Source organism: Podarcis melisellensis (assembly GCF_964234715.1).
Source record: "Podarcis melisellensis genome assembly, chromosome: 13".
Classification (NCBI taxonomy): Eukaryota; Metazoa; Chordata; class Lepidosauria; order Squamata; family Lacertidae; genus Podarcis; species Podarcis melisellensis.
The window spans coordinates 21,510,678-21,525,324 of NC_138545.1; the positions used below are offsets into that span (position 1 = coordinate 21,510,678).

The 14,647-nt window shown below is 48.5% G+C and overlaps 1 protein-coding gene across 3 annotated transcripts; it reads left to right on the forward strand.

The window, feature by feature from the left end:
- The first annotated feature begins 1,200 nt into the window (after nucleotides 1-1,200).
- On the forward strand, nucleotides 1,201-14,219 carry LOC309355186 (cleavage stimulation factor subunit 2-like). Of its 3 annotated transcripts, none has more exons than XM_081885765.1 (15): nucleotides 1,201-1,360; nucleotides 2,381-2,459; nucleotides 3,166-3,335; nucleotides 3,451-3,587; nucleotides 4,259-4,378; nucleotides 4,501-4,692; nucleotides 5,046-5,157; nucleotides 6,044-6,088; nucleotides 7,575-7,634; nucleotides 8,075-8,216; nucleotides 8,701-8,870; nucleotides 9,277-9,719; nucleotides 11,558-11,683; nucleotides 12,202-12,338; nucleotides 13,700-14,219. In XM_081885765.1, exons 1-14 carry the CDS (start codon nucleotides 1,303-1,305, stop codon nucleotides 12,322-12,324), a joined length of 1,977 nt encoding a protein of 658 aa, XP_081741891.1. In that variant the 5' UTR covers nucleotides 1,201-1,302; the 3' UTR covers nucleotides 12,325-12,338; nucleotides 13,700-14,219. The 3 variants fall into 3 exon arrangements, with proteins under 3 accessions (XP_081741891.1, XP_081741890.1, XP_081741892.1); XM_081885764.1 differs by having other exon boundaries at nucleotides 4,501-4,691; nucleotides 5,042-5,157; XM_081885766.1 differs by lacking the exon at nucleotides 7,575-7,634 and having other exon boundaries at nucleotides 4,501-4,691; nucleotides 5,042-5,157.
- The last annotated feature ends 428 nt before the right edge of the window (nucleotides 14,220-14,647 follow it).

Consider the following 14,647-nt stretch of genomic DNA (forward strand, 5'->3'; position numbering starts at 1 on the left):
ATTTATTTCTTAAAGAGCTCAAGTTGTTCAAAAATGTACCTTGGTTGCCATGGAGGCTGCTAGAGGAAGACAGGGAGCCCAGCAGCAGGTGGAGCCAAAGACAGGCAGAGCCAACTAAATATGGTTTTGTCCCGATTCTGGTACTTGCCAATACGGAGAAGGAAGACAACAGCCAGTGGCCCGGATTGAGTGTTAAAGGGAGGGTGGACCCACATCACGCACCCAATACACATCACCGCGGGGTGCTGCCGCATTCCCTTCACAGAGCCACAGTTTTCAGCACCCTCAGCGAACTACAGTCCCCAGGGCTCCTTATGGAAAACCACCAGGGGCTTGAAATGTATGGTTTCTGGCCTAGCTCAGTTGGTATAGCACGAGACTCTTAATCGCAGGGTCGTGGGTTTGAGCCCCACGTTGAGCAAAAAGATCCCCTGCACTGTTGCTGAGGGCTGGACTAGATGACTCTGGGGGTCCCTTCCGACTCTACCATTCTATGGTTCTAAAGCAGGGCAGCGGCTGCCCCGTCGCCCTGATGGCGCAGGGCTCCATTCATGACCCCGCGGTGAAGAAAAGGCTCCTGCATCTATAGCAGCTGCAGAGGAATTTCACTCGTGTCTTTTGAGTCCCACTGCCACATGGGGCAGATAAAACCTCCGTTAATAAAACAAAGCAACACCCAAATTCTCCCCCTGCCACAAGCCTCGCCTGCGCGCCGCCCTCTCTCGCGCGGCCCTGGCACAGTCTCGAGGAGTTGCAAAACGAGACAGGAGCCCTTCCATCTTTTCGGACTCGTTGTCTGGTTGCTATGGCCACCGCCCTTTAGCGAGGCCCTAAAGCCGCCATGTTTGTTGGGGGCAAACTACCCGAGCCTCATTTAATGTTGCACACACGCGATGAAAGACTGCCTGGTCCAGACTGCGACGTTAATAACCCCACATTTTATGTCATTCCGGGGAGCGCCTGAAAGGCAAAACACACGGAAGCTATTTCAGAAGCTATTCCCCAAAGCAGAAATAGAAAAAACCTGCACCTCTCCACCCACCCCCCCGCCATAGAAACAAGCAGCTGCGGAAATCGGCCTGCCTCCTCCCGCCCCCCCCCCCCGCATCAAAGCGCCGGGGCGCGTGTGGGAGGGAAGAGAACGGGAAAACGTTATATTAAAACATTAACGTCAGGCGCTAGTCTTGAAGCGGCTTGAGAGGCGGAACGAACGTTCATGGGTTGTGTTGCTGGGCGGAGGGGAAAGAAAAGGACCCCACAAGAAGAAAGGAGGAGGCGTTAGCAAGTTGGAGCGGGAGGAAGATGGCGGGGCTCTCCGTGCGGGATCCCGCCGTGGACCGGTCCCTGCGCTCCGTTTTCGGTGAGGGCGGAGCGGGCGCGGGAAGAGCACGCCGCTCAACCCCCACTTTGGGAAAGGCAGGGGAAAGTAGGTGGGGGGAGGAAAGGGTGGGGGGGGAGAGAGAGAGAGAGAGAAGCCGGAAAGGGGGCGGGGGAAGGGGAAGGAAAGGTAGAAGTGGAGGAAGGAAGGAAGGTAGGGAAGGGAGATTAGGAGGTGTAGGGAGGAAGTTTGGGGTGGGAAGAGCAGTGGCTGCTCTGACTCTTTCCCACCTCCCCTTTACCTCCGACTCCATGGAGAGACTCCGTGCACAGCGCTGTTCTGTCAACTCTAGTCCAGCTTTGCCAGAGTTGGTGCCTTTCAAACATTTTGGGCATTGGCTTCCAATACAAATCCTAGGCATTATAAGGGAAACTGTGTTTGCCTCATAGCACATAGTTTTGCCAAAGTTGTGCTGCCTGAAAAGACTACCCAACCTGCCATTTCAAGCTGTGCATTGCAGTGGGAGATCAGTAGTCATGGGCAATCTTTCTTCCAAGGATGCTTCCAAAGACTCTCTTAAGTTTCCCTTGCACACTGCTATTGAAAGAAACAGTAGAACTAAGTTCCTTGTTGTTATCATTCCCTCACGTATGCTGTTCTCCATGTGCTTAGCAAATATTGTAAAGTATGTGTTGGGATGGCCTACCGTTTGCTTGCTAGGTCATTGCCTTCAAATGCATACATATTCTAACGCCTCTTGCCTAAAATTGAGAGTAAACTTTGTAAAAGCTGGGCAGTCACACGAGATGATCTAGTGCTCAGGGCCTAATTTGGGTTTCTTACTCTTTGCTGGAGGATTGGTTCCAAATAAAATACTTCAAAACTCTGCTTAATCAGTGCCTTCAGTAATTGAGACTGGGAAACAAATAACCAACACTAAAACCATTTTCCATTTCCAAATTCCTGATGGAAGATGTATGCCTTGACCTATGTTTGAAAAGATGTCCCACTTATTCCAGTAATGCTGCTGGTGCTCACAATCTGCTCCCATCTCTCCAATAGTGGGGAACATCCCATATGAAGCCACGGAAGAGCAGTTAAAGGACATTTTCTCAGAGGTTGGGCCTGTCGTCAGTTTCCGGTGAGACATATGCCTGTTAGGATTTCCTGAATCAGAGAAGCTGAGTCTGAAGGGCTGAGAAAGCTGGATGAGGATGTGGCATGGGTGGTGGTGGTGGTAGATACTAGGGGATCTTAAGTCAGGGGTGGGGAATCTTGGCTGAGAAATTTAACTGAGAAGTATTAAGCACTTTGTATGCAGAAGGTCCCACCTTCAGTCTCTTGCACTTCTCAGTCCAACCTGCCTCACATAGTTGTTGTGAAGATAAAATGGGTGGGGGAGCTATGTATACCAACTTGAACTCCTTGAAAGAAAGGTGGAATATAAATATTACAAACCTTCAATAAAATGTTAAGGTAGCACAGGGATGAGGAATCTGTGGTGCTCCAGAAGTCATTGGACTCGTATCTCCCATTTGCCATAATCCCAGTGGTCAGAGATGATGAACGTTGCAGTCCAAGAACATCCAAAGGGCAACAGGTTCCCTGTCCTTGAGATATCTAATGCTGGGGAAAGCTTTTGTCTCTTTGAGACCCTGGAGAGATGCTGCCAGTAAATAATACTGAACTGGATAGACAAATAAACTAACCTGACTTAGGGTAGCTTCCTATAAAATAGGACAGTATATAGCCAGTTATCCCCTGATCCCCAGTTTTCACGAAACCCTTTCCCCTCCCTCTCTTGCCTTTCTGCTCATTATAGTTTGTTTTCTGTGCTTGTTGGCTAGATTGGTGTATGACCGAGAGACGGGCAAACCAAAAGGTTATGGCTTTTGTGAATATCAAGACCAGGAGACGGCACTCAGTGCCATGCGGAATCTGAATGGACGTGAGTTCAGTGGGAGAGCCCTGCGTGTGGACAATGCAGCCAGCGAGAAGAACAAAGAAGAGCTGAAGAGTGAGTCTGAAGGCCTTGTGGAACGGGGGGGGGGGCAGCAGCTGCCATGTGCTGCCACTCAAGGTGTGCATGACAAGGTGAAGATCTCTGGTTCTAACCCAATCTTCTCTACTAGGCTTGGGCACTGGGGCCCCCATCATTGAGTCGCCCTACGGAGACCCTGTGAACCCTGAAGATGCTCCCGAGTCCATCAGCAGGGCTGTTGCCAGCCTCCCACCAGAGCAGATGTTTGAACTGATGAAGCAGATGAAGGTCAGTGGACAGCATGGCAGAGAGCAGTCAAGCCAAGTGTTTAACAGCTCACCTGGTAGCAGCCGTAAGTGGCTAGGAAGTCCATGTAGGCTAGTCTATCCTCTCCAGTCCACACCCATTTCTCACTCTAGCTGCAAAGAGAATAAAGCTTATTTCACCACGACTAGCACAGAAGCCAAAACAGTCTTACGTGGGCATGCTGCAGCACTCCATATCGCCTCCAACCTTCTGCTTGATAAAAAATGGTTGGTTGGTTTTAACTGCTCTGCTGAGAGGCTCACCCATAGCTTGCATTTTCATACTGGTTGCAGAGAAGACTTCCCTGTGGCTACCAGAGATCTGAAATGGTTTTCCACATCTTGCCTCTGGAGTTTATCTCTGTGTTACAGATTGTGAACTGCCCTGAGATCTTTTGATGAAGAGCAGTTTATTGATGATGATAATAATAATAATAGCCTGGACCGGGGAGAAATGCTCTATGCCCCCCCCAGTATTGCTGAACTACAGCTCTCCATCATCCCTGCCCATTGGCTGTGCTTGCTAGGGCTAATGGGAGTTGCAGTTTAGCCACATTGGGAGGGCCAAATGTTTTCCACACCTGATTTAAATGCTGGGGGATTTCAATCCAGCTGCCCTGTGTGCTTTCCCATCCTCTCTCTTTCTCTCTCCAGCTCTGTGTCCAGAACAGTCCTCAGGAGGCTCGGAGCATGCTGCTGCAGAACCCTCAGCTCGCCTATGCCCTGCTGCAGGCCCAGGTGGTGATGCGGATTGTGGATCCGGAGATCGCTCTGGTATGCTTGTGACATCTCTTGCCTTTGGGAAGCAGGGGTGGGATGTTGCCCCCGAGGTGGGGCCATGTGTTTCTGCAACATGAACACTTAATAGGCTTTACTCTGCCATTTCCCTTCCCTAGAAAATCTTGCATCGGCAAACGACCGTCCCAGCTCTGATTCCAAGCGGCCTGCAAGCGGGTCCAGGACAAGGGCCTGGGCCTGGGCAAGGTCCCGGGCCTGGACCTGGACCCGGACCAGGGCCTGGGCCTGGTCCTGGTCCAAATGCACAGATGAACCAGCCAAACGTCCCCTCCTCCCAGCCACAACCAATAGTAAGAGTTTGTTGCTTTGAGTAGAATCTTATCCCTTGCTCTGTGGGCTGAGTCTTATTTCCCAGTTGTAAATGATACGCTAGTTGTCTATGTCACAATCTGTTCATGTCCTTTCCTATTTGTTGTTTTTATGATGGTTTTAGTTAAAGCTTTATTGAACATGAATATATCTGTTATAAATAATTTGATAAATTTCATAGAGTTTTTATTAGTCCTTTATTAGTAGCTATATTTGTTGTATTAGCATTTAAATGGGTTAATAAAGTAGGGACAAACTTAGGACCAGAAATCAATTGCCCACCTGAGTCAGAATAAGGCCTCACAATCTGTTTTCATTCCCTCTTTCCAAACAGGGGGGTATGCATGTCAATGGAGCCCCCCCTATGATGCAGCCACCCATGCAGGGAGGAGTGCCAGCCCCAGGGCAAATGCCAAGCTCTGGCCCCGGCCCCTTGGCTCCTGGAGGTGAGTTCTTCTCTGTGGGTATGGGTGTGGGTGTCTTTCCCAACATCTGTAATTGATTTGGCAGTCATAATTTTTGACTCAGGGTCTCTGGGTTCCAGGGATAAGGAGATATAGGAAACCTCAGGGCAGGAAAGGGCTGAATTTGGCCACACATGGCGAGAAGTGGAATCAAGGAAGGCAACATTGGAAGACTATAATCCTGTGCACACATAACTCTGGGTCAGCACCAGTGAATGTAGAACATCTTTCTTAAGAAACATGCATAGGGTTAAGTGGTTTAGCCAGGATGAAAATTGAGATAATTGGTGTTGATAATATTTAGTGATCTGATGTGGAGGATAGCAGTACAATTTGTTTATTTTCATTTTCTAACATTTAAAAAAACCCTTCTTTCTTGGTTTTATTTTATTTATCTTTGTCTTTTGCGTGCCTTGCTGGGCTTTCACTTTGCTGTTTTAAATCAGCTTTTTATTTAACAACTCATCTGACAACGCAGGCATTCAAGAATTCCATGCGAGGGAGCAAGAGAGCTGGAGGAGGAGGGATGGGTTGCTCACATCCTCCCTCCTGCAGCCCACTTCTGTGCTAGGTATGGGAGAAGGAAAGCCTCTTTCTCAGTGGAGAATGCTGGAGGAAGAGGCATGGTAGAATGCTTTTCCCCTTCTCTTCTTTCAGTGGCCTTCTAGGAAGATGTGGCTTTCCTTCTTTCCACATCCAGCATGGAAACACAAGCTTCTAGTCTGATAGTGGACTAGAAAACATAAATAAATTGCAGGGTACTTGTTGGCTTGTTTACAAGACTGGTTTTGCATCCCTGAGTCTCCCAGCACACCCCCATAATCAACCCAGTGCCTCCTTTGCTTAACACGGCTCTTTTTCTCCCCAGGTGGCATGCCAGGAGGTGGCCCGATGCTCTTGGAACGTGGTCAAGGTAAAGCATATGGCTGCCTTCTGTCACTTAGCCAGCAGAGGGCGTCACTCCTTGAAATGCTTCCCACTCCCTCATTTTTCTTTCACACAAAGTGAATGGGCTTGCTTTGTTCTGGTGGTGGAGGCCAAGGGGTGTGTGTGTGTGTGTGTGTAGATGTTGCTGCATGTTTGTTATTCCACCTGGTTGCAGTGAAATGTACCTCTGGTTCTGCAGCAAGTAACAAAACATCCTTTTGGAATTGCCTTTTGAGCCAGCCCGCAAATCCCATTTTAGCCCTGAGGCTCCAACCTCCAGGTGCTCCCAGAAGCTCATGGAGCTGATGGACATAAAGAAACAAGTCTATTTTTTGCATTTATTTATTACTTTTTCCTGTCAGGTCCCAGGAGCAAGTTGTAGTATTATTCTCAGTAATAACTGGCTGAGAAGGAGAGACCACTAGCCCAGCTCTGAGTTCAGTGGAGCTTGTTCTCAATAAGCCATGCAAAGGATGGCATCTTTAGTGAGCTTTGTTGCTAAGTGGGGGGATGGGGTTTGTACCTATGTTTCTCATGCTCAAAGAGTTCCCATACGTATTTGTTATATAGCCTTTTTTTGGCCTGATTCACACATAATGCTAAGCCATAGTTTACTGTGTGTGTTGCGTGTGAACCCTGTCCAGAAGCTGAGTGATAGTTTCTTCACTGTCAGCAAACCACTATCTGGAGCTATGGTTTGTTTTAAACTATGACTTGGTGTTATGCTTCCTCTTGGGTGGCTGATGCAGATCACCACCAAAAAGGAGGTCCAGATAAACACTGAAGGATCAATGGATGCCCCCAGTCAGGGGAGAGAATGGGACAGTTTCTTTTATGTGCTGCTCCTAAGAAGGCTTGGCTACAAGCAAGAGTCTTGTTACTGTTTGCAGCTTTGTGGCCCCTAATGTCAGTAGCACTGAGAACTATATCAAACTTTTACGTATAGTTATTCCGAGTCCAAAGATCAACATAAAATGACCAGGGGGGAAATACACAAAAGTCTACTTTGCAATTGGAATAAAAAGCTACCATGCATGAAGACTTTCAAGAAACAGAAACACAAAGCATTACGTTGGCTGCTGTAATCAGGAAAACATTTACAACCATACTTTAAAACTTGCTAAAGTTAAAATACTAAAACAGATTAAAATTGCCTCAACTTTCTTAGTCATCTGGATAGGCTTGTCTAAACAAGAAGGTTTTAGCAGGCGCGGAAAAGAGGGCAGTGAAGGCCTATTGGCTTGACATCAGTAGGCAGGGAATTCCAAAGTGTAGGCACTGCCACACTATGGAATCTTATTCTGCGGGAGTGGTCCCTCCTTTCATTTAAAGGGAAGTGTCTCCAGAGCTGTGCCAGAAGAAGAGGAAGGGGCACTCTAGGCAGGTGTGCGTCTATGCACAGGCAGATGCAGCAAGTGCACCTCCTGTTGATGTGTCTGCTCTTTCTCCCTCTCTTCCTGCTGCCGGGCCAGGGAACCTGCAGCTCTCTCCCGTGGGACCTGCCAGGCCTTCCTCTATTGAGCGAGTACAAGGTACCTGTAGTTGTGGTTGGCTCCCCTTGCTCGTTGCATGCCCTGGGGGGAGTATGCAAGACAAGGCCTCTGCTTACTTTGGGGGTGTGGGCCACATGGCTCAGAGAGTAGTGTGGGACATGCTGTCGTGGGGAGAGGGAGAAACGCCATCTTTGTGCAAGGAGGCTCCCTGTTGCAGGCTTGTTTGGTCACCTGGCCTCCTCCAGTTGTTAACAAAGACTTGGGGTCGCAACACAAGTGTTGAGTATGTGGCAGCCAATTCAAAGCCTGGAGCTTATAAAATTAGCCCATCTCTCTGCAACTGCATCTGTGCATACCTGCCCTCTGTGAAGCCTGACTTTCCCCCTTCTTCCTTGTCAAAGTGAGGCTGATGCTCACAAAGTGGAATCACGCTTCTCTCCCATGATTTTAATTCCCCCTCCCATCTGCCTTCCCAACAGTGCCCATGCCAGATCCACGGGCCCCCATGCAGCGTGGGCCAATGCCAGCTAGTGGTCCACCACCCCGAGGCCTTCTGGGAGACGCCCCAAATGATCCGCGTGGGGGAACTCTGCTGTCAGTCACTGGAGAAGTGGAACCCAGGTAGGCAGAAGGGCCTGGAACTTCTAAAGTGGGTGTTAATAATAATGGTAGGCTATTGGCAGCCTGGACTGCGTGCATTAATTCTAAAAATACAAGTAGGAAGCAACTGCGTCTCTTCCTCTGGAGTCCTGGGGACTTGCCACAAGGCAAACCTGTAGTCCTGGTGGTTTGTTGCAGGTGTGTCTGAGTTGTGCCACTGTATTGCAAGTGGGAACTCTCACAAAAGAAACAGGAAGGTAGCGAGGCTGGAACTCTTCTGCCAGCCATCTTCTTTTATGTGTGCAGAATGTTGTTTTGTTGCAGTGCATATTTTATTTTTTTTGTAATGCAATAACATTTGAGCCTCCTACTTGCCTCTTGGAAGGGGGTGAAGTCCAGGCAGAGATTGTCTCACCTTGTTTGCTGTGTGAGAAGAATGGAAACAGGGTTTTGATGTCTTTTCTCCTCCTCCTCCACCCCCCTCCCTTCCCATCCTCTTCTGCAGGGGTTACCTTGGGCCATCGCACCAGGGGCCTCCTCACCAGGGCCCCCCCATGCACCACATGGCTGGTCATGACAATCGTGGGCCGCCCCCCCATGAAATGAGAGGTGGGCCAATGGGAGAACCAAGGCCTTTGATGGGAGAGCCACGAGGTCCCATGATGGACACCCGAGGTGAGAGACGGTTTCATGGTCAAATGAAAAGGGACGTTTATTTAATGCTAGTGGTATAAATCCCAGCACAGTAAAGGATCCCTCAGGGGAGTGATTTATGAAATGAATAGCAGTGTTTTGTTCCCCTTTGTAACATATGCAGATAATAAAATAACTTGTACAATAAACCACACAATAATGAATAGAAATAATTATACAAGGTATACCATGTTCTAGAGGATCAAATTATATCCTCGCCCCAAAGCAAAACTTCCCCGGCTACATACACGCACAAAATTAAGCCACAAAAATGTTAAAAATCGAACTGGTACAATCAGTTATTTAATTCTCCCTAACTTGGGCAAGTAACTCCCAGGTTTGCTTCTCCGTCTATCAGATGTGTTAAGTTTGATGGTCTTCAATGCAGGTGGAAGAGATCCAAGGGGAATGGAGCCCCGAGGCATGGATGGCAGGGGCATGGAGCCCAGAGGAATGGAGCCCAGGGGAATGGAGCCCAGAGTGATGGATGCCAGGGGCATGGAACCCCGAGGGATGGAGCCCAGAGGAATGGAGCCCAGAGTGATGGAAATGCGGGGCATGGAGCCCAGAGGAATGGAATCTCGTGGCATGGAGCCTCGTGGCATGGAGCCCAGAGGCATGGAACCTCCTCGGGGCATGGAGCCACCCAGGGGGATGGAGCCCCCCAGAGGCATGGAACCACCCAGGGGAATGGAGCCACCCAGGGGGATGGAACCCAGAGGCATGGACTCCAGGGGCCCTGGTCCCAATCCAAGGGGTCCAATGACTGGAGGCATTCAAGGCCCTGGACCTCTTAGCATGGCATCCACTGTCTCGCAGGGGCCTCGGCAGGTATGTGGGGCAACCGTGGTCTGTTGCATTTTCACTGAGAGGTCCTTGTTGCCAGTGCAAGGACAGCCTCGATTGGCATAACAATCCAATCTCCAAATGGAGGTGGGAGAGGGAGGGAGGAATCTTCATCCTGAATGTTGCCCCTAGTTGGTTCCTGACCATGACTGGAAGTGGCTTCAGGGTTGACTGATCGCTTAGATAAAATTCTAGATCAGGGTTTTCCAAACTTGGGTTGCCAGCTGTTTTTTGACTACAACTCCCATCACCCCTAGCTAGCAGGACCAGCAGTCAAGGCTGATGGGAAATGTAGTCCAAAAACAGCTGGAGACCCAAGTTTGGGAAACCGTGCTCTAGAGCAAGGATGGGGAACTTGCGCCCCTCCTGAGATTGCTGGACTCCAGCTCTCATCAGCCCCAGCAAAGTTTGATCGGTGATTACTAGATTCATAGTCCAGCAACATTTGAAGGCGGGGAGTTGTGTCACAGGTTCCCAACCCCTGTGCTGGATGGAAAGGCAAACACTCTGGCCGGCCTGTGCCTTTGCAGCAGAGAACAATTCCTAGTGCAAAGCTCAGAACCCAGCAGTATGAGAGATCATTAGAGAGAGCTGAGTCCTTAGCTGGGGAGCTGACTGTGGAAATTAGGGATTCTCTCCTAATACTCTACCAAGCTTTTCCTAACAGTTATACAGTGGTGCCCCGCAAGACGAATGCCTCGCAAGACGGAAAACCCGCAAGGCGAAAGGGTTTGCCATTTGCGAGTTGCTTCGCAAGACGAATTTCCCTATGGGCTTGCTTCGCAAGAAGAAAGCCCATAGGGAAATCTCCGGGGACCTCTTTTAAATGCTGGCGGTGGGGAGCAAAGCCTTTTCCCCCCCCCCCCGGCCTTCATGAGAGGTCCAGGAAGGCCGGCGGGGCCGAAAGGCTTTGCTCCTCACCGCCAGCATTTAAAAAGCGGTCCGGGATAGCAGGGAAGCGCTTCCCGCTATCCCCGACGGCTTTTGAAGGCAGACGGGGGGGGAGCAAAAACTTTTGCCCCCCCGCCGGCCTTCAGAAGAGGTCCTGGACCTCTTCTGAAGGCCGGCGGGTGGGAAAAGTCTTTGCTCCCCCCTGCCTGCCTTCCCGGGGGCTTTAAAATCGCCCCGGGACAGCGGAGAAGTCCTCCGCTGTCCGGGGCGATCTTAAAATGCTGGCGGGCGGCAGCGAAGCCTTCGCTGCCGCCCGCCAGCATTTTAAAAAACCCCGGGACAGCGGAGGACTTCTCCGCTGTCCGGGGCGATCTTAAAATGCTGGCGGGTGGCAGCAAAGCCTTCGCTGCCGCCCACCAGCATTTTAAAAAACCCCGGGACAGCGGAAGAGGTCGGGGGACAGACTGTCCCCAGACCTGGTCTGAAGGCGGTTTCCATAGGAACGCATTGATTGATTTTTAATGCATTCCTATGGGAAACTGCGCTTCGCAAGACGAAAAAACTTGCGGAACGAATTAATTTCGTCTTGTGAGGCACCACTGTACTTAATCCTTTCTAAGTCGTTGGCTGGAAAATCCATGCATTGGGGAAGGGAGCAAGAGTGGTGATCTATTTCTTTTGAAGTTGTGGTCGGAAATTATATTGGCTGTGGTTAGTGAATTGCTACCGGCCACGTCCCCATGTGCTTTTCTAATCAAAGGCTTGCTGTCTTACTTTTCCCATGGTTCCCCCCCCCCAGCTCAGTGTTCAGAGCTAGTGCAGCTAGTAGGACCTGGAGCTGCTTTCAGAGACCCTGTGAATGTTATCCATTTGCATCCATGTCACCAAGGAGGGGGCAATACATTTTCAGAAATCATTCTTTGTGTTCACAGGTGCCTAACATGCCTGCCGCAGCAATGCAGGCCGGAGGCATGCCAGGACCAAGCGTACAAGCAGCTGGCCAGCCTGGAGGGTTCAGTCCTGGCCAAAACCAGGTAACACCCCAGGATCATGAAAAGGTAAGCCAAACATTGTTGCCTTCTTTGAGTTCTCCATTAAAGAGGCAAGCAGTAGCGGTCAGCAGGACAGGGTGGCAGCGCTTACATGACCTCCCATCACAGGGGAGGTCAGCGTAGTTCAGATGCACTGGTGGAGCCAATCCGGCACTCCCACCAGTGTGCCTCCACCTCATCACCCCTTCCTCCTAGGACTCCCCAGTAGCACCAGTGGCAAGAGGCCAGGAAAGTGCTGCTGGCCACTGCTGGAGGCAAAATTGGTGGCAGTAGGAGCAAGGTGTTTTCAGTGGTGGCTTCAAGGCTCTGGAATGAGAAATTGTTGTAGAGTGCATCCCTCAACTTACAACACAATGTGCTTTGCAGGTCTTTTCAAACTAGCTTTTGGCATGTAATATGCTGCCCGTGTGTGGTTATTAGTATTTTTTTATTTTTTAGTGTAATTCAATTGCCAAGTCCTTTCTAGGAAAAAAACAACAATTGGTCTGAATACACCCTTTTCAGTTTTTCTCATCTCTTCATAGGCCGCACTCATCATGCAGGTCCTCCAGCTGACGGCAGACCAGATAGCTATGTTGCCTCCAGAGCAAAGGCAGAGCATCCTGATCCTGAAAGAGCAGATACAGAAGTCCACCAGTGCCCCTTGATCTGCACTCTCTGGGTAAGAGGGGAGCTGAGAAATGGTTGATTAAATCAAGTAAACAAGGAATATTTGGTGTTATGTTGGAGGGGGTGCCAGGAAACTGGGAATTATGGTCACATGTGGCGGGGGTGTAAATACTACAGTTTTTCTGGCAAAGGGTGTTTAAGGAGATAACAGAAATCACTGCGTTAAAGCTGGCTGAAAGTCCGGAGGTAGCATTATTATCAATTTACGATGGGGTGGAAGGTTCGCAGGCTATGAAGGACTTGCTCAAATTTATTGACAGCTTCATGAATTATGATAGCTAAGAAGTGGAAGGGGCAAGCAGAATATAAAATGGGAGAACGGTATAAAGAGGTGTGGGATATAGCTTTTAATGATAAATTAACATGCGTCATTAAGATAAGATGGGGAATACGCAGGAGAAATTATTTTGAGGAGATATGCAAGGTGTTTGTAGAATTTGTACTGTTAAAACAGAAAGGGGTCAAACCATCGCAAGAGGTGTTGAAATTTTGGGAGGTTGTGTAGTTACAATGGAATGGTCTGGGTGGTGGGGTGCACATTTTATTCTTATTTATTTATGATCATTACTTTGTCAAAAGAAAAAAAATAGAAATTGTACTGGCCAGGCAGCTCTAGTTCTCTCAGAGTAAACAAAGTCAGAAACCCTCATTGCCTTCTATTTCCAGTGCTGTGCTCTCCTGTCAAAGCCCACGAAAATAAAGGGAGGTGTGCAAGCACACCCACCCACCCCTGCTCTCATCTTCTCCTGACCATTTCGATGGTTCTTGTACAGGAGAATGTCTTGGAGCATTGTGCCTTTTTTTGGGGGGGGGAGGTTGGGCCCACAGTCCCAGATTTCTATGAAGGAACAGCAAAGAGGCGCAGTTATTTAATATGTCTCTGCTGCAGCAGCGTGTTTCTGTTGCACTTCTGCAGGAGCTTTCATATGGGGGAAACTATGCTGGAAGAGCCCAAGGAAAATGATGGCAGGCACGGAATAGAGGCATGCTGGCTGTAAAAGATCTTGTGAAGAGTCTAGCCAGCAGCCTGAGCAGAAGCAAAGCACCACCCCTGACTTCAGGCAGCTGCAAACCAATGCATGCCCAGACTTTTTCACAACCTTCTAGGCCCAGGCACCTCTCAGCACTCAATAGTGCCTAATTGCACTGATGTCCTTCACAAACTTTTGCCAAGTTCTCTGCAGTTTTAATTCTTGCCCCTTGTTCCACCAGTTCTGAGTAGGTTGAAAAGCTGTTTCCCTCATCTGCTTTCAGGGATCCACCTGAAATCCCCCTTTAGGTGTTTTTCTGCAGGAGATTGGTGTGATGGGAGCACAGTCCCTCTTCTTAACAGAATCCTCTTTGTTTTCTTAGGTTTGGAAAGTTGCCTAAGATATGTTGAAAATGGCGCTGAAGACTACTTGGATGCCCTTTCTTTTCCTGAGCCTAGAGCAGAATTTTATTTCAATTTATCTTGTTCAGTTCTCCCCCTTGTTCTGTTTACTTCCAGATTAAAAACTTGTCCTGGATTTGAGTGAAACCCCCATGGCTTTATTGTACAACTGCATTGCACTCGCTTCATCAGTCTCTTCTCCCTGTTTCTTGCAGGGCAAAGATCAGCTTTGGTCTTCACAAAGCCATTCTTTCTCTTTTTTTATAGTGTATTTATTGATTTTCATAAACATGGGAAAATACAAAAACAAGAAAAAAATGAAATATGCTGGGGGGGGGGGAGAGAGAGAAACAACATAGATTACAAAAAGACAAGGAGTTGCCAAAATATTTTCATTCCAGAATAGATGCTCTGTTGATGCATATGTATTGAAGGCAGATGATAACATGTTGTGTTTTTTTGGTCATTATGTAAGAAATAAAAAATTCAGATAATTCTTCACATTGTCTGTAGTCTTGTTTTCCTTCTAGCCTGCGAGATCCATTCTGTGAATAGCTTTCTAGTAAAGGATTTCCAGTTCTCAGAAATGACCAGTCTGGCTGCAGTCACAAAGTGCACAACAAGAGTCTTGGAAGGTGTTTATAACAGTTGAATTGAGCCTGAGCAGCTTGTTTTGGATCAAGTGATATGTCATATTTTGCAATATTAACAATGTCAAAAAAGAATTTTAAAAAGCATAAGGACATTTCCACCATATATGGGCAGTATTGGCCTGGGTTTGCACATCCCTTCCATCCCTTTTATCACTTCTTCCCAAAATTCTGCACAGCATGCCACATATGAATAAGTTTCAGCATAATTTCTTTTATGAATAAAAAGATTGGTTTCACAATTGGAGATACCCACATAACATGCCTCCCCACCCCCCA

What these genes read in the sequence shown, in the direction of transcription:
- LOC309355186 (XM_081885764.1), top strand. Translation starts at nt 1,303, where the DNA reads ATGGCGGGGCTCTCCGTGCGGGATCCCGCCGTGGACCGGTCCCTGCGC. An exon ending in GTCCCTGCGCTCCGTTTTCG is followed by an intron (nt 1,361 to 2,380) that starts GTGAGGGCGGAG and finishes TCTCTCCAATAG; the next exon opens with TGGGGAACATCCCATATGAA. An exon ending in TCCTCCCAGCCACAACCAAT is followed by an intron (nt 4,692 to 5,041) that starts AGTAAGAGTTTG and finishes CCCTCTTTCCAA; the next exon opens with ACAGGGGGGTATGCATGTCA.